Raw genomic sequence first — 24,840 nt, forward strand, 5'->3', positions numbered from 1 at the left:
GAGGGTAAGTTGCAGTCACAGAGCTCTTAGCAATGTGCGCGGCAAGATGTTCAGCGATGGCGGCAGCGTCCATGCAGACAGCGCCATCCAAGGAGATCCTAGGGACACCCATAGGGGTCTGGTATCCATAAATCCGCCGGATCCGGGACCACACGAGCGAGGGGGAGACATGGGAGCCCAGGGATGAGACGTACCTCTCCCAGCACTCCTGCTTACGCCGTGCAATAAGACGACGGGCCAAGGCACGGAGCCTCTTAAAGGCGATGAGGGTCTCCAGAGACGGGTGCCGCCTATGACGCTGGAGAGCCCGCCTACGGTCGCGAATAGCCTCAGCAATCTCCGGCGACCACCAGGGTACAGCCTTCCTCCGAGGGAGACCAGAAGAGCGGGGGATGGCAGCCTTGGCCGCAGACATGATTGACGTGGTCAAGACACGGACCACCTCGTCAATGTCACCCTGTGGGGGAGACGCAATGGTGGCAGTGGAAGTAAAAGCCGGCCAGTCAGCCCTGTTGAGAGCCCAGGGGGGCAGGCGCCCAGAAGAATGACACTGGGGCAGTGACAAATAAATGGGAAAATGGTCACTACCACACAAGTCAGGATGTACTCTCCAGTGAAGGGATGGGACAAGTCCGGGACTGCAAAGAGAGAGATCAATGGCCGAGAACAAGCCATGGGCCACACTGAAATGCGTGGGAGCACCGGTGTTCAAGAGGCTAAGGTCGAGCTGAGTCAACACATGCTCCACGGCACGACCGCGGTCATCAGAGACAGTCCCACCCCATAGAGGGTTGCGGGCATTGAAATCGCCCAGAAGCAGCAATGGTGGCAGGAGTTGAGCCAGCAGCGCAGCCAAGACATGTCGGGGGAGCTCCCCATCTGGAGGAATGTAAACAGAGCAAACAGTAATAGCCGGCGAGAGCTCAACCCTGGCAGCGACTGCCTCTAAATGTGTCAGAAGGGGTACTGGCGAGCTACAGACAGAGTGGTGAACAAAGAGGCAAACCCCACCTGACGCTCGTTGACAGGCAGCGCGGTTCTTATAGTATCCCCAATAACCGCGAAGGGCGAGGGTCCGCATTGCTGGAAACCAAGTTTCCTGCAGAGCAATGCAGAGAACAGGGGAAACACTCAGAAGCATCCGGAGCTCAGGCAGGTGGCGGAAATAACCGCCGCAGTTCCACTGGAGAACGGTAGCAGGAAGGGACTGGGAGGGCGTGAAGGCGACTAAGAGGCAGACGGCACCTCAGAGCCAACTGCCGCCACCGGGGGAAAGTCAGCTGTGGCCATAGGAAAGGCCCCTGAGTGTTCCGTGAGGGCAAGATCCGCGGCAGAGGCGAGGATCTCCACCTCATCCCTGGAGCCAGAACTATTTATCGCAGGCGGTACTGAAAACCGCCGGAACGTCCTTCTTCTTGGACATGTTCCGTTCCTTCTTCTCGCGTCTGTCCTTAGGGTTAGAGGGCTGGGAGAGCTTCTCGGAAGGAGCGTCGGAAGCTGACGACGACGCAGAAGCCCTACGACCAGCAGGTGGTGGAACCTTCAGCCACTGGCTGACATCCGGCTGGGTAGGAGAAGAAACGGAGGAAGGGAGAGCCCTGAGGGACCCCTTCCGCGAGAGAGGAACCGGCAGAGGCAACGCCGGCGGAGAAGGAGGGGGAGGGATCGAGCCCCCCGGTTTTGGAGCAGATGTCACTCCCGAAGTAAGCGTGGGGGGAGCGACAGAAGAGGGTTTGCCCCCAACTGCTAAGGAGGCAACAGAGGAAGGCTTGCCCCCAGACACGAGGGGGGCAGACAGAGATGCACGGCCCCGAGGGCCCACTGAAGGCAGCACAGATGAGGTGACAACCGCCACTCGCGAGGGCGACGATAACGTGGCTGCAGCATAAGATGTTCGAAGGGAAGCAGGATACAACCTTTCATATTTCAGTTTTGCCTCTCGATAAGTAAGCCAGTCCAGGGTCTTAAATTCCATTATCTTCCGCTCCTTATGAAGAACGGGGCAATCCGGCGAGCATGGAGAGTGGTGCTCCCCACAGTTGACACACACAGGCAGAGGCGCACATGGAGAATAGGGATGAGAGGGGCGTCCACAATCTCGACATGTGGTGCCGGATGGGCAGCGGGAGGACATATGCCCAAACTTCCAGCACTGGAAGCACCGCATCGGGGGAGGGACGTATGGCTTGACGTCAAAACGGTAAACCATTACCTTGACCTTCTCGGGCAAGACATCACCCTCGAAGGCCAAGGTAAAGGCACTGGTGGCCACCCTGTTAGTCTTGGGTCCTCTATGTACACGACGGACAAAATGTACACCACGTCGTTCCAAGTCGGCTCTCAGCTCGTCGTCGGATTGTAACAATAGGTCACGATGGTAAATAATCCCCTGGACCATATTTAAGCTACTGTGGGGAGTGACGGTAACAGGGACGTCACCCAGATTATCACACAAGAGCAACGCTCGTGACTGGGCTGGGGAGGACGTCTTGAGGAGGATGGACCCATTCCTCATTTTAGACCACCCCGCCACTTCCCCAAACTTATCCTCCAGGTGTTCCACAAAAAACAGAGGCTTCGTCGTAAGAAAGGAGTCACCATCAGTCCTGCTGCAAACAAGGTATTGTGGGACGTAAGGCTCCCGCTTGGCACTAGATCGGTGACCCTCCCACGGCGCAGCCAACGAGGGGAACGACTGAGGGTCATATTGCACAGCATCAAAGTCAACCCTGCCTTGCTTAGAGATGCTGGTGGCCATGCGACCACCAGCTTGGTGTGATTTATTGCGCTTCATTGCGCCACATCCGCCCAGATGACACCTACTCCGAACGAGGGCTCTCCCCAAGGCCGCCACCCAGCCAAAGCAACGGGTACCTGGCCGATATCCCGTTTCCCGGAGTCCCTCTGCCCCAGACAAGATAGGCACATACTCCTTGGCATGCGTGGGGAGGAAACAGCTCTGGCATCTGTAGTGCGATCCCTGCGTGGCCAGGGGGCTACCACCAAGAGGGTACATGACGACCCCACCACAACGGACTGGCTACCGTGCTGGATTTTAGGTGTTGAAAGGGTCCACAGTTGTTGGGGGCGCTAAGAAGGGGATTGCGCACAAGACGAGAAGGAGGCAACCCAGAAGACGTTGGGTGTAAATCCCGCCACACGACAATAGGTAGCATGCAAGATGGTGGTGCATGATGGACCAATAGAAGAACACCACGTAAGGCGTCCTTCCCCAAATGGCACGCACTAACAACAGAAATTTGGAACAAGGGAGGTCAAACCCAAGAGGGGACCATCACATTAAGGCCGAAACGTTTGAGACTCCTTTTAGTCGCCTCTTATGACAGGCAGGAATACTGCAGGCCTATTCTTACCCCCGAACCCGCAGGGGGTAAAGATGATTTGCCTGTTAAATCTGCCACAGTGACATAAGAGAATTTTGGTCCCCGCAGATCAGAGATAGAAAAGATTGATATGATTTTAATAAACTGCAGGATCATCCAAGGAAAGATCCCAGAATTAGTATCACTTACTGAAGGTTATAATGCACAGATAGTACTGGAAACAGAAAGCTAGTTGAAACCAGACATCAATGACAGCGAAATCCTAAGTTCAAATTGGAATGTTTATCATAAGGATAGGTTAGCCACCAATGGTGGTGGCATGTTTATTGCAGTAAAAAATTTGATAAAATCTAGTAAGGTTATCATGGATTCCAAATGTGAATTAATCTGTGTGAAATTAAGTATCAAAGAATGGTAAAAAATGGTGATCGGATACTTTTATAGACCACTTGGGAGAGGACCTGTAGTTGTAGAGCACTTCAGACAGAAATTGCTAAATATCATAAGTAATATTCCTGATCATGCCAGTGTAATTGGGGGTGACTTCAAATTGCCAGGTATAGATTGGGTGTTATAATATCAAAACTGGTGCCAGAGACAGGGAATCGTGTAGCATTGTTCTGGATGTTATGTGCAAAAATTACCTTGAGCAGACAGACAGAGAACCAACTCATGAGGGTAACATCTTAGACCTCCTGGCAGCAAACAGTTGCTCAGCAAGGGTGGCAGGATACAAGTTTCAGAATATCTCAGCAGTCAGCATCAAATGTTCGGTGATGACGAAGATGTGGAGAACAAATGGAAAAAAATTCAAAGGCATCATTGAATATGCCCTGACAAGCATGTTCCGAGTAAGGTTTTAAGGGATGGGAAAGATCCATCATGATTTAATAGCTGTGTTAGAAAAGAGCTATGTAAGCAAAGAGCAATTCATCTCAGATTCAAGAGAAGTAAAAACCTAGCTGACAAAAAAAAAAAAAAAAAAAAAAAAAAAAAAAAAAAAAAAAAAAAAAAAAAAAAAAAAAAACCTGAACAAAGTGAAAATGAGCATAAGGAGAGCAATGAGAGAAGCATTCAATGATTTTTGAAGTAAGACATCGTCAACCGCCCAGAGTAAAAACACTAAGAGATTTTGGTAATATGTAAAATCAGTAAGTGGGTCAAAATCATGTATTCATTCTCTCAGCGACCACACCGGCACCAAAAGGGGAGGTAACAGAGATAAGGCCAAAATACTGAATTCAGTCTTCCGAAGTTGTTTCACCATGGAAGATTGTAACACTGTGCCTCCTTTCACTCATACGAACATCAAAATGGCAGATATAGAGATAACCGATTGCAGAACTGAAAAGCAGCTACAATCGCTTAGTAGCTGAAAGGTTTCAGGACCAGATGAAATACCTACAAGATTCTATAAAGATTACGTGAAAGAACTTGCCTCCCTTCTAGCAGTAATTTATCACAGATCACTTGAGCAACAAAAGGTACTTAACGACTGGAAAAAAGCGCAGGTCATTCCCCACAACTACAGGCCTATATCGCTGACGTCGATCTGTTGTAGAATTATGGAACATATTTTATGCTCAAGAATTATGACTTTTTGGAAAATGAACATCTCCTCTATAAAAATAAACACGGATTCTGCAAACGGAGCGCCTGCGAAACTAAGCTCGCTCTGTTCCTCCACGAGATCCACAGCGCAGTGGGCAATGGTGCACAGGTTCATGCCATGTTCCTTAATTTCAGTAAGGCATTTGGCAGTGTCCCACATTCTCGTTTAATGAAAAAAATACAAGCTTACGGAATATCAGAGCAGACCTGCAATTGGATTCAAGACTTTCTTGCAGATAGAACTCAACATGTCATTCTTAACAGAACTAAATCAACAGATGTAAACACAATATCCGAAGTACCACAGGGAAATGTGATAGGACCATTGCTGTTTACAGTATATATAAATGATCTAGTAGAAAGTATCTGATGCTCTCTAAGGCTATTTGCAGATGATGCAGTTGCCTATACCAAAGTAGCAACACCAGAAGATAGTAAGAATTTGCAGAACGATCTGCAGAGAATTGATGAATGGTGCAGGCTCTGGCAGTTGACCCTGAACGTAAATAAATGTAACATATTGTGCATACATAAGAAAAGAAATCCACTACCCTAGAGCTACACTATAGATGACAAACAGCTGGAGACAGCGTTTGCCATAAAATATCTAGAAGTAACTATCCAGAGTGACCTTAAGTGGAATGACCATATAAAACAGATAGTGGTAAAAGCACACACTAGACTCAGATTCATTGGAAGAATCCTAAGGAAATGAAATTCATCCATGAAAGAAGTGACGTATAAGGCACTTGTTCACCTGATTCTTGAGTATTGTTCATCTATCTGGTATCCCTATCAGATAGGACTGATAGAGGAGATAGAGAAGATCCAATGAAGAGCAGCACATTTTGTCACAGGATCTTTTAACTGGTGAAAGAGTTTTACAGAGATGCTAAACGAACTCCACTGGCAGGCATTACAAGAGAGGTGTTGTGCAACACAGAGATATTTACCACTGAAATTTCGGTACAGCATTTTTCAGGAGGAGTCGGACAACATATTACTTCCACCCCCCCTCCCTTCCCTCCACATACATCTCGTGTATTGACCATGAGGAGAGAATTCGAGAAATTAGAGCTAACACAGAGGTTTACTGACTATCATTCTTCGCATGCACTATTCGTAAGTGGAACAAGATTGGAGGAATCAGTGTTACCAAAAGTACCCTCCGCCACACACTATTAGGTGGCTTACAGAGTATGATGTAGATTTAGATGTAACATTATCTATGTTATGGTAACAATGCCAGGACAGAACTGAACACCAGCACTAGTGGTTACGGGATAGGTGCAGTTTTACTAGAAATTCAGAAAGATGATGGAAAGGTACCCTCCATGTCCAAGACGAGCAACTCTACAACCAAAATAGTGTGTCTTGCAGCTGTTGGGCCATATTTATTTTGCAAACTATTCACCACTGTGACAAATTGCTGTTCTCTATACTGGCTGACTAGCCTGGACAATTTGTCGTGTCAGGAAATGGACACCGAGGCTTCAGGAGAATGATGTCATAGTGGTATATGAAAGCAGACCCAAACACAAGGATGCTGACTGACTTTTAATTAATCATTTGCTGGAACACAGAAGCGTGGATGAAATCTCCGTCACTGCTGTATTAAATGACACTGCTGCTGAACAGAGGGGAGATCCAGCACTGCTGGAAACCACAGACATCTTGAAGAAAGAAGACCTGACCAAAGGAGAATTCCATTTAATAAATGGAACATTGCATAAAACGAACTACGATCCAATAGGGTGGAAATGGTTGCTCTTCATCTGGCTCATCTATGGCCAGCTATCCTGAAGTAATACCATGAATACCATGATATTCCAACATCTGTGTTACTGAGCTTCTGGATTTTATGAAGACTAAGACAGAACAGACACAGGTACCACTGGTTATGTTCCAACCAATCTGCTAAACATTTTTATTACTCTGTAATTTTGCTGTCCACTCTTTCATCCTTCTAATTTATAGAAGTCACCTGCACTTTCTTCCAGTTGCTTGAGACTTTGTACTGGATGAGAGATTCACAATAAATCGAAACTAAGTAAGAGGCCGATGCCTTGGAGTACTGTTTGCAAAACAGATGGGATTCCATCCAGATCTGGCAACTTAATTGTTCTGAACACTTTCAGTTGCTTCTCTATGCCAGGGGTGCCTATTACTGTGTTTCCACACAGGAGTCCGTGCAACAGTCAAACAACAGTTTGTTTGTACAATCATCCTGTGTGAATGATTGATGGTAGAAGTACTTGTAGCTTTGAGGATCAATCTTGTTACAGATCCATGAATTTTTACTAACTTCTGTTTGTCACCATTTGCATGTTGTTTTTGAACAGAGTGCAACACCATCTACTTTCTCAGCATTTTCCATATTTTGTTGTCAAACAACAGTGGGTATTTTCCACTTACTCGCCTGATACTTCTACAGAGCATGACTTACAATCAGTTTAAACTTTGCCTGTAATTCCTCTTTGTCCATCATACTGCAACTAAATGATGTCCATTCAATGTTAGAGTGGGATACTAACAATTGCCTATTTGCTCTTTCCAAGAAAAATACTTTGCTAACCATCTTGATGGATTTATTAACTTTAGTAACCATGGTTGTTGTTGTTGTTGTTGTTGTTGTTGTCGTCGTCTCCAGTACGAAGACTGATTTGATGCAGCTCTCCATGCCACTTTATCCTGTGCAAGCCACTTTATCTCTGAGTAACTACTGCAACCCACGTCCTTCTGAATCAGCTTACTGTGTTCATCTCTTGCTCTCCCTCTGACACTTAAATCTATACTCGGTGTTAACAAATGTCTCTTCTTCAGAAACGTTTTTCTTTCCATTGCCAGTCCACATTTTATATCCTCTCTACTTTGATCACCATCTGTTATTTTGCTGCCCAAATAGCAAAACTCATCTACTACTTTAAGTGTCTCATTTCCTGATCTAATTCCCTCAGCATCACCTGATTTAATTCAACTGCATTCCATTAGCTTCGTTTCGCTTTTGTTGATCTTTTATCCTCCTTTCAGCACACTGTCCATTTCATTCAACTGCTCTTCCAAGTCCTTTGCTGTCTCTTGACAGAATTACGATGTCATCAGCAACCTCAAAGTTTTTATTTCTTTTCCCTGGACTTTAATTCCTGCTCCAAATTTTTCTTTTGTTTCCTTTACTGTTTGCTCAATATACAGATTGAATAACATTGGGGATAGGATACAACCCTGTCTCACTCCCTTCTCAACCACTGCTTCCTTTTCAAGCAATTTGACTCTTATAACTGCCGTCTGGTTTCTCTAAAAATTGTAAACAGCTTCTCACTTCCTGTATTTTACCACTGACACTTTTAGAATTTGAAAGTGTGTGTTCCAGTCAACATTGTCAAAATCTGCCTTTAAGCCTACAAATGCTATAAACATAGGCTTGCCTTTGCTTAACGTATCTTCTATGAAAAGTTGTAAGGTCAATATTACCTCGCATGTTTCTACATTTCACTGGAATCCAAACTGATCTTCCCCAAGGTTGACTTCTACCAGTTTTTCGATTCTTCTGTAAGGAACTGAAATTAGTATTTTGAACTGTGATTTATTAAGACAACATGATCACTAATCTCTGTCTCTATACTGAAGTCTCAATAAGGTCAGGCCTGTTTATAGCTACTAGGCTTCAGTAGTGAAGCTGAAATGACAATGAATACATTGTTCCTATTTCAACTGGTCAATACTTAGAATCACTATGTGAAACACCTCATTGCCAGGGCGAATAACAAGCAGTTGGCTTGCATATGGTCCCTGGACATCTAGGACAATGACCAAGAATTCTTTAATGGCTAGCACTGGACAGCGAGATTGAGCTACAGAGACTTCAAAGGGATTTTTACACCTGTGCCAAAATTAGACCATCAGAAAAATTGCTAAAATTTTACTATGGTCTGTATTGTATCCTTCGTCCCTTGCTGGACATTGCAGAAGAAGTTAAGGATTATAACCATCCATCATGGAGACAAAAGTGCACAGACATCATCCATTTCCTCCTTGTGAAGTCCTACTTCAGTCTCAAGGCATGGACAGATGAAGGGAGCTTCTCGCTGAAGGGTGCTGAAGGCTCATTCGATGATCACAAAGCACGACAGGAGGGGCCTCCTTCGATGCTCATCATAACAAAGGAATCTATATCTAGGACACTTTAGCCAGCTCCAGTGATAATTTCTGAACTATTGGACCAATGTTTCTCCGTGAGGAGCAGTAACACTGCAAGCTATGCTGCAAACAGTGTGGAATAGTGGTTACCATTGCTGCCTATCATTTTGTGGTTCACCAATTGAAATTCGATCACCAGTAAATATTTGTTTTTAGTATTTATCATTTCTGGAAGGTTTTTAATATTTCTTCAGTTTGTAATGTCAGCATATACTGGAATATTCAAGGTCTCAATAAATAGCAGCACTCTACATCCAGCAGCTTCTCTGTTCTGTCTGTATATTTGGGTCCATAATATACTTGCTTTCAGTGCTAAGTGTTGTACCCTTCTTCATATGTTTCGAAACACAGTTTGTGCTATTACCATATTAGTTAGTTTCGTAACATGAGCACCAGGGCCAGTTCAAGGCACAAGTGCCACAAGCCACTGACTGGGTTACAAGCTAAGAGGGGCACCAGACGTGTCACAACTATTTCTATACAGGACACATCACATTAGTAGTAACCGCTTGTGGGCGCCAAGATGAGAGGGAAGCCAGGGGCACTCCAGTGCAAGATTTGTATACAGTACGTATTACAATCAGCAGTGAAAACTAGCATTGGTGAAGGTGTACGCAGGAAAAGGGGGGAAGGAGAGAGTCCATATGAAAAATCGTTTGTGCAGAAAAATGTTCTCACACCAGCCCTGCTTAGTATAAGACAGTAGTTATTACTGATATTATTATGCACATGTTCCCATGACTTTATTTTACTGAAATTCTCAATAACATCACTGATATCTACTTCAATTGAAACTTTTCTCTCAATTGAAAAATGGACTGATTGGCTAGTCATTCTTCATTCATCATAGAATGAAGATAATTTTTTGTCAGTTTCAGTTTAGAAAAACCTCTCCCACATGATGTGTCAGAGAGAGGAATGGTCAAAAAACATTGGATATAAGTGATGTAAAGGCTAATGATTTCAAGAAGCCCCATTCAATTATAAATTAAGGACTTCTTGGTTTCTCCAACTAGCAGTGACATCCTCACTCTTTATTGATTGCACACAGATGCCAACAATACTTTTCTACTTCTTCCAACACCTTGTCCTTATCAGGCTCATTATAAATTTCTAACAGATTCTCGTGCTACAGCCAGTGCATCTTCAAAAGCTTCAACCACAAACTTAGTTTCAACAATGTGGAAAATTTTTGCGATTTCCTTCATGGCCACATATTGTTGTGATAATTCTTCTATAAATTGGTCTATACAGTCAAACACTGTTTGGCAATCTAATTATTGAGTCAACAACTCCGATTCATGAGTTAGTTCAGACCACATTTTTTTATTTAACCTCCTTCCTCCTCGTCGGTGAATCTTAATGACCTTATCATTGCATTTTTTAGTGCCAAAACTAGCAGCATTGTCTATAACTACAGTTTGTTCCATCCCTAAAATCCCATTCAGAATGTTTATTTGGCAACTCCTTTATTCAAAGTCATTTTTGGAGACTATAGATATTGTTGGAGTGAATTTACTTCCTCCAGTATTATTTGCAAGTAGTAGTAGGTCAAAAACGCAAAATCACATATAGCTGGAAGAAACAAGCTTGCTGCATATCTTGTATCAAGGTTTGCCTTGAATGGATCTTGCATTATCTTCCTGAGTGCTCATAACTGTTTCCACATTTTCTTTTATGGCTAAATGAATTGTGACAAGCAATCCACCACGCTGTTTTTCCTACAGGTAATTAACATGTATATATAGAAGACAGGAAGAACAAATATAAGCTCTCTACAGTTCCAAAAAAGATCTCACTATAGGGAAACTATGCTAATATATGAGCTCCAAAAGATCTAAGGAATGTTTAGCACTGGGGCTGAAGAGAGCTTTTGGACTGACTACTTGAATTTTTTGTTTAAGTCTCCAATTACACTTTACACCGATACGGTATTGTCACAACATTATCCTGTGCACAATGCAATATATAGCTCATATTTTTCCAGCTGCTTTTTAATATCTTGTGACATGCCTTCTACAGTCTTCCCCAATATAAACAACGCCTAAGAAGGATTCTTGAACTTCCACAATGTTGTTTTCCTTATGGATGCATCTAATTATTTGACTAACTTGGTCAGTTCTGTTTTGATTGGGAGTCCTGTAAAAATTATTCCATAATATTTAGCCTTTTTTATATCTGCAATAATTTCTTCCTTAACATGTTTACCCAAAATAAAAATTAATTCATTTTGTACCCCTTTTGACAAATGGGAACATACTCTCTTTGACCCACCAAGGAACTCATCAAGTTTGAAACAATGTTCTTTCAACACTGGATCACATTTCCATATCAACTGGAATAACAGTAACACGTTTCCTCTGCTTTCCAATTAATCCTGTTCACAATGACTGTGGAAAGCAAGGATTGGTTGGGCTAAAAATATTTAAAAGATGATATCAAATGTGTATCCATATCTCAGTCTCATGATTAACAATCTCTTAATCTTCTTTGTTAATGCTTTTATTAAGTTTCAAACCCACGAAAAGTGTTTTCCATTTTTTTTAAATTTGAGAGACATTCAGGCAATGATTCACACTTTGATATCTTTGAATTCAGTTTCCACCACTGACAGAAGCAATAAAATAAATTTATTTTTGTTTGTATGAACTGATCAATGTGCAGTATTGTTGGATGAAGACGAGTCAAAGTTAGACGCATGAAAAATATGTTCATTTTCAGTCATTTTCTCACATTACAATCTCCTTCATTCTTCTTTCAGTGTCATTTACATAAAAATCATTATTAAAATCACATACAGTAGATTTTTAATGAACACACCACTATTTGATTGTTTCATTGTTTATTTAAGTACAACCCAGGTTTTGGCCTGCATCACACTAATCTTTATGTAGTTATAATCACTGCATTTAAGGGGTGCAACCTGCCCACTCAATGCTGGCTTTGGCGCAAAACATAAATAATAGATCCTAACAACAGGGAAATTGTGTAAATGGTTTCTTTTGTGAAAGGAGCAATATATCTATTAAAGAACAGCAAGAAGGGCTACTCATTTGAACCTTATTTTTGTAAAATTGTAACATGTCACTTGTTAGGAGATCAGATGAAGATAGCAGCTGCTGTGAAACTTCCCTTTAGCTTCCTTGCGAAACTCTTGGAGGAATACCCATCAGAATAGGGAAAACCCAAATGGTCTACACATGCAGGCACTCTAGAATACCAGAGTTTTATGTTAACTTCATTTCATTCATCAAAAAGCGCAATTAGAAATATATGTAAGTAATGTAATTTTGTCTTTGATTTCTGTTGTGGTGTATTAAGTAAGTTTAAACGGTAATTGTATTGGTGTATAAGAGCCCAAGAAGTAATTACCTACATTTCTAATTAGTATTATCTCAAATTTTTTTTAGTATACACTGTCAGGATCAGAAATGAAGTTCTATAATCCATTTTAAAGGATCTGATTTTATGTCTTTAAAGTATATTGCAGGACACCTCACTTGTTGTCAAGCAACATATGTTAAAGACACAAAATCAAATACTTAAAAATGGCATACAGGCTAAATCCTGGGTTGTACTCCAATAAACAATAAAACAGTCAAATGGCACTGTGTTCCTTTAAAAAAATATTGTGTGACTGTTGCTCAGCAACACCAAAAATTGTTCACATACAGTAGGTTTTCCACCTGTGTTTGTAGTCTCAAAAACAGTAACTATCTGTACACTGGAGCCAGATTCAAGAGTTTGGTTATTCTTTCCTTTAGATCTTATTTTCTCAAGTGGAAAGGTATTTGGATAGCCATCCAGTGAGTCATTTGGACTCTTCAGTCTTCACTTTTCTTAGCTTCCTGTTCCGGTAGCTACGTTGGTGAACTCTTTTCACTAACAAAAATGACTGGCAATATTATTTCGGTGACAGACATGGCCTACATGTTCATTAACAGTGCTATTTCTCTCTCTCTCTCTCTCTCTCTCTCTCTCTCTCTCTCTCTCTCTCTCTCTATCTGTATCCTGCAGCTTCATAGTAGATAGGTATAATTATGATAATACATGTATGGTCATTTTCAAATGAATGTTGTGTATAGCATTTATATTGTAGCTGACAAAGTCAATTTTTTCTGTGGATAAAAATCTTTTTTTTTATTTTAATATTTGATAAATCATTATTTGTTTATGAAACATCATATTCTGCAACTTTAAGCAGATTTTGATATTACATCAAAGTATTATTTGCTGTAAAACAATGTAAAGAATGAATCTATGTTTGTTTAAAGTATTATACAACTTCATTTCTTATCCTGATAGTGTGTACTAAAAAATTTTGAGATAATGCTAATTAGAAATGTAGGTAATTACTTCTGAGGCCCTTCTATACTACTATAATCACCATTTAATTTTACATCAGACACCACAACAGAAATCAAAGGCAAAATTACATTACTTACAGAGTATTTCTAATTGGGCTTTATGAAGAATGAAATGAAGTTAACATAAAACTCGAGGCATTCTAGAGTGCCTGCATGAGTAAACTGTTTGGGTTTTCCGTATTCTGACGGGTATTCCTCCAAGAGTTTCGCAAGGAAGCTAAAGGGAAGTTTCACAGCAGCTGCTGTCTTCATCTAATCTCCTAACATGTTACATGTTATAATTTTACAAAAATAAAGGTTCAAATGAATAGCCCTTCTTGCTGTTCGTTAGTAGATATATTGTTCCTTTCACAAAAGAAACCATCACATAATTTCCCTGTTGTTAGGATCTATTATTTATGTTTTGTGCCAAAGCCAGCATTGAGTAGGCAGGTTGCACCCCTTCAACGCAATGATTATAACTGCATAAAGATTAGTGTTATATTGAGTTTGTTCAACAGGAAAAAGTTACAAAATGTGTTTCTACAGTTAATTCAGTTGTCTTGATCTTAATGTCTACAATTGGTGAAAACCATCTATCTGTTTTATTCTATTTCATCTCGGTGTGTTTTTCATATTATAGACTATATAGTAATTACATATAACCTTTGAAAAAGAAATTTTTAGAATGTAATAGTTTAGTTAAAAAATTAATAAATCACTGGTAAGTTCTTCACTGTACTTATGTGCATATTTTTAGACTGTACTTACAGTACCACCTCTGGACACAGCATAGGCATCATAAAATGTTTCATGTAGAATAATTGCATCTAGCATGCAACTCATTATCTTTCTACAGTTTTTAAGTTTAATGCAATTGTAAAAATTTTGAACACACTCATTGACATTTGCCATGGCCTGATAACAGGTAAGGAAGTACTTATGTTTATACTGGATGCATATAAGATCTCAATTTCCATACTGCCCCTTATTTACAGAACATATTTTGGCCTTGTTTGGAATTTGATTAAAAATGGTATGGTCGTGGAGGGACGGTTGGAGGGGGTAGGAGGCGAGGGCACCAGCTTCCGAATCTTGAGGATCTTGAGATCTGGAAGCCCCCCTGCCTACAAACAGAGGTTTGCAGTGGATTGTCCACATCCTCTCTTGCCCCCTCCTCCCCCTCAGTCCAACAACGCAGCTAGACCACATTTCCCTTTGATCAGAAGAGATGTACAACTTATGAAATACACTATCATATGTGTAACCATTTTTTAAATATTATTATTATTATTTCCTTCACTTTCTCAGACATTAAGTCCGGTTAAAAATGGAGTGACGCGGACCTTGATCAAGCTTCACTTCCTTTTAACTGTACGGTATGTGTTATATTGCATTTAGGAACTTTCGGGTAATTGAACATGTATCAATAATTACGGATTTCTGTAGTTGTATATATATGTTTGGATGTAGCTGTATTGCATTGATGTACTGGTGGATATTGTGTGGTATGACTCCTGTAGTTGATAGTATAATTGGTATGATGTCAACTTTATCCTGATGCCACATGTCTTTGACTTCCTCAGCCAGTTAGATGTATTTTTCAATTTTTTCTCCTGTTTTCTTTTGTATATTTGTTGTATTGGGTATGGATATTTCGATTAGTTGTGTTAATTTCTTCTTTTTATTGGTGAGTATGCTGTCAGGTTTGTTATGTGGCGTTGTTTTATCTGTTATAATGGTTCTGTTCCAGTATAATTTGTATTCATCATTCTCCAGTACATTTTGTGGTGTATACTTGTATGTAGGAACATGTTGTTTTAAAAGTTTATGTTGTAAGGCAAGCTGTTGATGTATTATTTTTGCGACTATGTCATGTCTTCTGGGGTATTCTGTATTTGCTAGTATTGTACATCCGCTTGTGATGTGATCTACTGTTTCTATTTGTTGTTTACAAAGTCTGCATTTATCCGTTGTGGTATTGGGATCTTTAATAATATGCTTGCTGTAATACCTGGTGTTTATTGTTTGATCCTGTATTGCAATCATGAATCCTTCTGTCTCACTGTATATATTGCCTTTTCTTAGCCATGTGTTGGATGCGTCTTGATCGATGTGTGGCTGTGTTAGATGATACGGGTGCTTGCCATGAAGTGTTTTCTTTTTCCAATTTACTTTCTTCGTATCTGTTGATGTTATGTGATCTAAAGGGTTGTAGTAGTGGTTATGAAATTGCAGTGGTGTAGCCGATGTATTTATATGAGTGATTGCCTTGTGTATTTTGCTAGTTTCTGCTCGTTCTAGAAAGAATTTTCTTAAATTGTCTACCTGTCCATAATGTAGGTTTTTTATGTTGATAAATCCCTTCCTCCTTCATTTCTGCTTAATGTGAATCTTTCTGTTGCTGAATGTATGTGATGTATTCTATATTTGTGGCATTGTGATCGCGTAAGTGTATTGAGTGCTTCTAGGTCTGTGTTACTCCATTTCACTACTCCAAATGAGTAGGTCAATATTGGTATGGCATAAGTATTTATAGCTTTTGTCTTGTTTCTTGCTGTCAATTCTGTTTTCAGTATTTTTGTTAGTCTTTGTCTATATTTTTCTTTTAGTTCTTCTTTAATATTTATATTATCTATTCCTATTTTTTGTCTGTATCCTAGGTATTTATAGGCATCTGTTTTTTCCATCGCTTCTATGCAGTCGCTGTGGTTATCCAATATGTAATCTTCCTGTTTAGTGTGTTTTCCCTTGACTATGCTATTTTTCTTACATTTGTCTGTTCCAAAAGCCATATTTATATCATTGCTGAATCCTTCTGTTATCTTTAGTAATTGGTTGAGTTGTTGATTTGTTGCTGCTAGTAGTTTTAGATCATCCATGTATAGCAAATGTGTGATTTTGTGTGGGTATGTTCCAGTAATATTGTATCCATAATTTGTATTATTTAGCATGTTGGATAGTGGGTTATTATTATTATTATTATTATTATTATTATTATTTGTAATAGTATTTGTAATAGTCGTAGTAATAGTAGTAGTATCGTCATCATCATTTTATAATTAAGCTAGAACTACTGTATTTACATTGACAGCGTCATCATCAGAATGGAAAGTAACAGTGTGTGTGTCTAATGGAAGTATAGAATAACCCCTGCTATCAAATGAAGTATAGTTGTGTATATAAGGCAAGACCGCTACACAGCAAACAGAAGTAGTGCTAAGCCTTTAATATGAACACAGAAAAGAGCAATAACTTGATACACAGTTGGGGAAAAATTCTAGTAAGTTAGTGTCATTTTCTAAATGCCTTTTTACAGCTCTTCATCTCTATTTACTGAGTAGTGATCCATCCATATACTTTTAGTTTGATTTGCGAAACTTTACAATTATTTAAGCTTCTTAAAACACAGTTTTGGTGTCGATTTTGCCACAATTTTTTAGACACCATGATAAAACATTACCTGGATCATGTCAAAACGTAACAAAACTCTGCTACATCAAAACAGAATTTCTTACTTTGCAAGGAATCATTCACATGGAATTAAATTAAATATCTGCAATACAGTATTAATGAAATGAAAATGGTTTCATGGAATACTGTTTCAAGCAGTTTAGCAATAAAAGCTGCTCAAAACCACATGCAGAAAATTTAATCAAGGCTTATCAAATTGACATTCACAAAAACAGATACACTACTGACAATATATTAGTAAACAAAACAATAAATGAAAAAGTATGAAATGTAAACAAAAAAAATACATTACTCGTTCATCAATTTTATGAAAGCTTTTGACTCCATACACAGTCAAAGCCTTGGGAATGTAATGAAGGACTTGGCATTTCCAACTAAATTTACAAATCTTTGTAAAACGGTAACTACAACCCCATAAAACAAGTCTACATCAGTCAATATAAATTATTATGGGATAGAAGATAAGTGCGATATTCCTTGACAACCAAAGTATGAAAATCCCATTGGAAGTAGAGAATTGGCCCAATCTACTTCATGGCACAAATCAAATTCAAGGACTTTATACTGTTGAGAATCCTTATACTCAGCTTATCAGCTGGTCTGTCATATAGGTTCTGCAATTAGTGTTGTAAAAGTGAGGAAGTGTTCACAATTATAACATACTCACTATAATAGATTATGTAATACAGTGCAAAATGTACTTTTTAAATATAAAAAATCACAACAACCCTCATAATCTTCAAGAATATTTCACATGAGACTGCTGCAATTCCAGCAGTTCAGTTTCAATCTGCCTTCAGCAACTTGCTGACCAGGACCCAAAAGTGCCAAGAGATGAGTGGTGGTCACTTTCAACATCTCCTATAGTCAGATTAGTACTGTATTTCATTTCGTCTGCTGTCTTTTTTTACCCAGGCCATTTCTATTTGCCCCATCCTGTATTAAGAACTGGAAAACAAAGTATTAATATTCCACAATAATATTTATTTAATAGTTCATTATGAACTCAGGCCATTGTCAGATAACTGATGTTGTGTGGACTATCTATTTAGTATTAAGTTATCTGATGATGGCCTAAGAAGCTGAAAGCCAGTTCATGATGAACTATTAAATAAATATTATTGTGGAACAACAGTGCTTTGTTTTCAAGTTATTACTTGTTTAAAATTGTTAGTTGCAGATATTTATAATACTTAATACTAATTCTCTCCAGTCACACAGAAAATACCTAATTAGTAAACACTACATTTAACATTATTACTGCAGCTGTTTCACCAGACCGGTGGAAACATAGGTAAATAACATTTGGTGAAACTTGAATATTTTCAGTGAGCAGTTGCCTACGTTTGAATAATATAGAAGCAGCAATAATAATTGCACTCTTTGATAATGTCATCTAAAATAAATACAGAAAAACAGCATAAATGGTCTAGGAAAGTATACTCACATTGATCTGGTTCTTTGTTGCAATTATCGTTATCTCATCCTCTGGATTCAAATGGGAAATTCGTTTTCTCCATTGGGTATCACCACTCTTCTGAAGTGCAGCTAACCTAAAAGGAAATCGCTTATTTAGTAGTGACCACTGGCACTGTAGGTAACTTTTATAACACTTAAAGCATCAAAACTGCTACCAATACACACTAGCTCTTTAATAATATACATTAAGAACTAGATAAAGAAATAAGCTATCTTTACTTGACAGTACAGACATAAATCACATTAGGATTTCCCTACATGATACTTCTTTTAGTGATTCATTCATAAATATTAGGTTCTATTGTGAAATTTGTATGAGATCTATGAAGAACATTATTGCCACCAACAGGGTCAATGTTGAGATTGAATGAACTAGCCACATTGCAATTGGAAACGGTACATCCTGAGTGCTGTCTAATGCTTGAGAAAACTGCCTGTGTGTTTTCAGTCTGAGAATAATGGATAATACTTGAACTTTCATCTGTGAAACCTGTATATATATGCTGAAGGCATTTCATTTCACAAAGAGTGCTATAAGATGATGATAACCTCATGGTGGCAACCAGTCAGTCACTACAGTCTTCCAATTTCACAATGTTGAAATCCAAATTACTCTAATTCCAACCCCTGAACCTGCACTGATGTAGAATCTAAGATATCATTACGGTATAATGATAATGTCATCAATTGCATTCACTTTATATGTTTTTGCAGCATAAAATCTGAACTCAAAGTATCTGTTACCTATGCTCCCTAGTCAGTAGCAACTGTTTTAAGCAGTAAGAGGGCTCTAAAATTTATAGTGACTGTTCATTTAGGCTTAATTTAAGGTTTATGGGATAGGTGTTTCACAAAGAGCAGTCCGTATAATACATCTAAGACACTCAACATGAAAGATCTACATACACTGACACAACACCAAGGAGTAGTTGTGCGACAAACGAAAGTTGTTAGGTGAGTTTCTACAGGTTTGCATTGAAAACGTGCTGTAATGGCTATGAGTGATTGCTACTTTTCAGATTGGATACAGTGAGTTGATGTTAGTCAAGAATGCCCTTACGATGACAAAGATGTTATCATAAACACCTCAATGAGTTTGAAAAAGCTGGCTGTACATTCTGCAGCACTGCAGAAATGCTGACAGCAGCAGTCATGGGCTCTGAACAGACATGTGGCACTACCGAGAGAGAACACCATCATGTTCAGCATCTGGCCCTGCCACTTCATACTGTAACTGCAGCAGCAATTGGTCCCAGAGTGACACAGTGAACTGTTAAAAATTGGTTACTTCAAGAACACCTATGAGCCAGATGCCCTGTACCGCACATTCCACGGACCTCAGAACACTGCCATTCGAGACTTCAGTTGTGTCGAATGAGAGCTCATTGGAAGGCAGGGTGGTGTCTGTTGTGTTTTCTGATGAAAGCTGTTTCTGCCTCTGTGTCTGTGACAGCCACGTGTTAGAAAGAAATCAGTTGACGGACTGCAACCATCCCATCTGTATGCTAGACACACTGGCCCTACACCTGGAGTTGCGGCGTGGGGTGCAATTTTGTATGGCAGCAGGAATACTCTCATGATTATCCCACGCACCCTGACCAAAAAACTGTGCATCAGTCTTGTGATTCAACCTGTTGTGCTGCCATTTATGAACAGCATTCCAGGTGGTGTTTTCCAAGAGGATAAATCTTACCAACATACTTCTGTTGTAACCCAACACGTTCTACACAGTGTCCACATGTTGCCTCGGCCTGTTTGATCGCCAGATGTCACCAACCGGCACATCTGGGACATCTTTGGACAACAACTCCAGCATCATCCACAACCGGCATTAACCGTCCCTGTATTGACCGACCAAGTGCAAAAGGCAAGGGACTCCATCCCACAAATTGACTTCTGGCACCTGTACGATGCAATGCATGCACATTTCCATGCTCGTATTCAATATTCTTGTGGACTAGATTAGATTAGATTAGATTAGATTAATACTAGTTCCATGGATCATGAATACGATATTTCGTAATGATGTGGAACGAGTCGAATTTTCCAATACATGACATAATTAGGTTAATTTAACAACATACTTAAGTTAATATAACAACTTTATTTTTTTGTGTTTTTTTGTTTTTCTTTATTTTTTATTTTTATTTTTTTATTTTTTTCAATATTTTTGTTTTTTTTTTTCTTTTTTTCTTAATTTATATCTAAAAATTCCTCTATGGAGTAGAAGGAGTTGTCATTCAGCAATTGATACTATTTGGTAAGTGACCAAAGACTTTAGTGCCAGTATAATTCACCCCTTTCTGTGCCAAAGTTAGATTTAATCTTGAATAGTGAAGATCGTCCTTTCTCCTAGTATTGTAGTTATGCACACTGCTATTACTTTTGAATTGGGTTTGGTTGTTAATAACAAATTTCATAAGAGAGTATATATACTGAGAAGCTACTGTGAATATCCCTAGATCCTTAAATAAATGTCTGCAGGATGATCTTGGGTGGACTCCAGCTATTATTCTGATTACACGCTTTTGTGCAATAAATACTTTATTCCTCAGTTATGAATTACCCCAAAATATGATGCCATATGAAAGCAATGAGTGAAAATAGGCATAGTAAGCTAATTTACTAAGATGTTTATCACCAAAATTTGCAATGACCCTTATTGCATAAGTAGCTGAACTCAAACGTTTCAGCAGATCATCAATGTGTTTCTTCCAATTTAATCTCTCATCAATGGACATACCTAAAAATTTGGAATATTCTACCTTAGCTATATGCTTCTGATTAAGGTCTATATTTATTAATGGCGTCATACCATTCACTGTACGAAACTGTATGTACTGTGTCTTATCAAAATTCAGTGAGAGTCCGTTTACAAGGAACCACTTAGTAATTTTCTGAAAGACAGTATTGACAATTTCATCAGTTAATTCTTGTTTCTCAGGTGTGATTACTATACTTGTATCATCAGCAAAGAGAACTAACTTTGCCTCTTCATGAATATAGAATGGCAAGTCATTAATATATAATAAGAACAACAAAGGACCCAAGACTGACCCTTGTGGAACCCCATTCTTGATAGTTCCCCAGTTTGAGGAATGTGCTGATCTTTGCATGTTACGAGAAGTACTTATTTCAACTTTCTGCACTCTTCCAGTTAGGTACGAATTAAACCATTTGTGCACTGTCCCACTCAAGCCACAATACTTGAGCTTGTCTAGCAGAATTTCATGATTTACACAATCAAAAGTTACACTGACTATTAATGTACCAGCATTTGACAGTTGCAATTCCTTTTCTCACACTGACATTAACTTGTAAATTTGCATTGTTAATCACTTAAATATGTTACCTGCACAAATACATTCCCGAAATTACATTATTCTACACTAATCTTTTTGGTGGTACAATTTTTTTTTCATCAGTGTATATACGCTGCAAACCACTGAAGAGCATGGCAGAGGATACGTGGCAATGAATGGCATTTTAGGGTTCCTTCCCATCGTAAATGTGTATAGAGCACAGGAAGAATGACAGGTTAAATGTCGCTGTGAGTACTGTAGTTAGTGTAATTTAGTCTTCACGGTCCCTATAAAAGTAATACGTAGGTGACTGAATAGTTCTCTATTTTTTTTATTTAATGTTGGTCGTGAGATTCTGTAGGTAGACTTTTGCAGGAAAATTTGGGTCATCTTCAAGTTTCTGCCAGTTACTTTACAGTGACTGTATACCATGAGAACTGCATTTAAGGAGGGCGCAAGCATTAAAGAGGTAACACTTGCTGCTGGATATTTTGCAGTAAGGCATGCTGAGTTTGTATTGTTATATTAACAATAAACAGGCAGCAGCCCTCACCAAGTCACGGGTTTGTGGTTGTTTGTGAGTGACTGTGAAGAATTCATTACAACCACAAAAATATGAATCTGAAACAGAAGGTCCAGCTGCAAATGTTTTAGCAGGTCCACTATACAGTTTTACCTGTTTACATTTTCATCAACATGCACAGCTAGATGCTTTTCTGCCCTATTTATTACATCTTGTTGGTATACTACGTTAATAGGAGGTGGCATATTTTTGACAATATAAAAGTGGACGAGATGGATCCCCCCCAAAGTTTAAAGGTATCCCACTTGTGCAAAACCAATCAGAAACTTGCCAAAAATTTTCATGTACAATTTTCCCTGTTGTCAGCTGCACACCTTTTCAAACCACGTGGGACTCCCATCGTAACTCCTCCCCACGCATATGATTGCGTCCCTCTCCGTATTACTCCAACAGCCTGCAAAAATGAAGCACCCTGCTTTACCGAGAAGCTCTCAATCCAGTCGAAAACTTTCTTTTCTACCCCTTTTGTCGCATTTTTGTTTAAAAAGCTCGGTACGGTTACGAAGATGATCGGTACGATCTGCGTGGGTTGGCAGTCGACGAAGTGCTGGTGTGAGCAGTGACGGGCGCACCTGTCGGCGATGGAGGCGCCGGACAAGTGGTGCAGGTCGGCGGCCATGGGCTGCGTGCTGCTGCGCTGCAGGCCGGCGGGGGCGGGGGCGGCTGTGGGGGCGGGCGGCGTGGCCGGCGCCTGCTGGACGCACGGCTGGCTGCGGCTCTTGGCCAGCGCCGGGCCCGCGGGCGGCAGCTGCTCCCCGGCCGGCTGGCTGGACGAGCCCGACCTGCGCACCGGCCACAAAACGTCAACTGCAGTTCTTAGGCTACTGCAGTTACGCACCATCAAAGATAAAATCAGTTTACAACACCTGCTTACACTGATCGCATTACTGTACTGGTTACACAATACCGTACACTTTTTCTCGGATGAAAATACACTATACCCTGCATGAAAGTACATTTTTTTCCTTGTTAAGTGGCATACACGAGGGTGATTCAAATGAGAACCTTTAAAGTACCATAAAACTTGGAAAAGTTGTGTGATTAAGTTGGTAGGTGGCAGTAGTCTTCCTTGAGGTTCAGAAAATGGCCGATAGGTGGCAGGGTGATGCTACAACGCAGGACAACATGGCTGTCCCGCTGTCAACAAGCACAGCGATTGAGCAACGATCTGTGATGCGTTTTTTGTGTAGTGAAGGTGTCACATCAATCGGAATTCATCCCAGAATGACGGCGCACTGCATTGATACATGTTTGTCGTTGCAGCAAGTATCAAGTGGTGTAGGAAGTTTAAAAGCGTTGTAACTTCTGTGAAGCATCCCCCACGACCGGGGCAGGCACATCGACAGTGGCTGACGAGAATATTCTGTAAGTGGAGGAGCTTGTAAAGGAGAAGAGACGCGTAACGCTTTACAAAGCAGCCATACGTTTGAAGATTATTGCTGGTTCAGAGCAAAATGTTGTTCACAATGTACAGCGCTTCAGTAATGGGTCTGCAAGATGGATGCCACATCACTCGACTGCCGAACTGAAATATCATCGTGTCGATGGCTACGAAGAACTTTTGCATCATTTCCATGTCGAAAGTGATGCGTTTCTGGGAAAAATTGTTACAGGTGATGGGACTTAGACCCACAGCCACCACCAGAAAAAAAGGACAATCGAGGAATGACGCCACAGCTCATCACCGGCACTCGACCGTCTGCTGGAAAAGTCCCATTCGTTCTCTTCTGAGATGTGAATGGAGTGATTTTGGAGCATTACAAGGCTAAGGGAGTGACAATAGCCAGGAGTTCTGATTCAGACATGCTGGAAAGTTAACTGCGGGAGTAAATGACGAGAACTTCTGACTTCGAGAGTATTGCAACAGCGTGACAACACCTGGTTGCAAACAGCCCATAAGACAGTTGAGACTATTCAGGAAATGAAATTGAATGTTTGGTACATCCTCCTTACTCACTCTGGTACATCGTCCTAACTCACCAGACCTTGCTCCTAGTGATGCTCATTTGTTCGGCGTACTCAAACGTGCAGTGGAAGGCAGGCATTTCAGAAGCAATGGAGAGGTGGAAACAGTGCTGTAAGACTGCCTACACACACAATCAAAAGAATTCTTTCATCATGGTATCTATGCACTTCTGAAGTGGTGGAATATGTATATTCAACTTCAGGGAGGCTACGTTGAAAAATGGCATGTAAACTTTATGTTCATTGCTACAATTAAAAACATTATAGCACTTTTAAGACTTTCATTTGAATCACCTTCTACTTTTCCTTGGAACTATAAAAGCTGTCAATCCTTTGAAATACAAAGATTTTATACACTGGCACAGAACTTCCCGACACACTAGGAAACGATACCCAGACAGCGCGTTTGGGAAAGATCTTTGATGCACAGCAACAGGTACACTGCAAGTTTTCGTATTACAGAAGTATCAATACGAATTGCACCAAATACAGCATGGTACCTTCCCAAGCACTGAGATCGAGATAGCAATGCACTTTTG

General features: G+C 40.2%; 1 protein-coding gene across 1 annotated transcript in view; it reads right to left on the minus strand.

Annotated features, from left to right (window-relative positions):
* LOC126475002 (supervillin) overlaps positions 1–24,840 on the minus strand; it is a 579,202-nt gene that overhangs the window by 151,177 nt on the left and 403,185 nt on the right. The window contains exons 11-12 of the mRNA XM_050102541.1: positions 22,909–23,118; positions 18,420–18,525 (exon numbers count right to left, since the gene is read on the minus strand). Coding sequence (XP_049958498.1) covers positions 18,420–18,525; positions 22,909–23,118 — 316 coding nt within the window. The remainder of the gene's footprint in view (positions 1–18,419; positions 18,526–22,908; positions 23,119–24,840) is intronic.

The sequence above is a fragment of the Schistocerca serialis genome, chromosome 4 (genome assembly GCF_023864345.2).
Source record: "Schistocerca serialis cubense isolate TAMUIC-IGC-003099 chromosome 4, iqSchSeri2.2, whole genome shotgun sequence".
Classification (NCBI taxonomy): Eukaryota; Metazoa; Arthropoda; class Insecta; order Orthoptera; family Acrididae; genus Schistocerca; species Schistocerca serialis.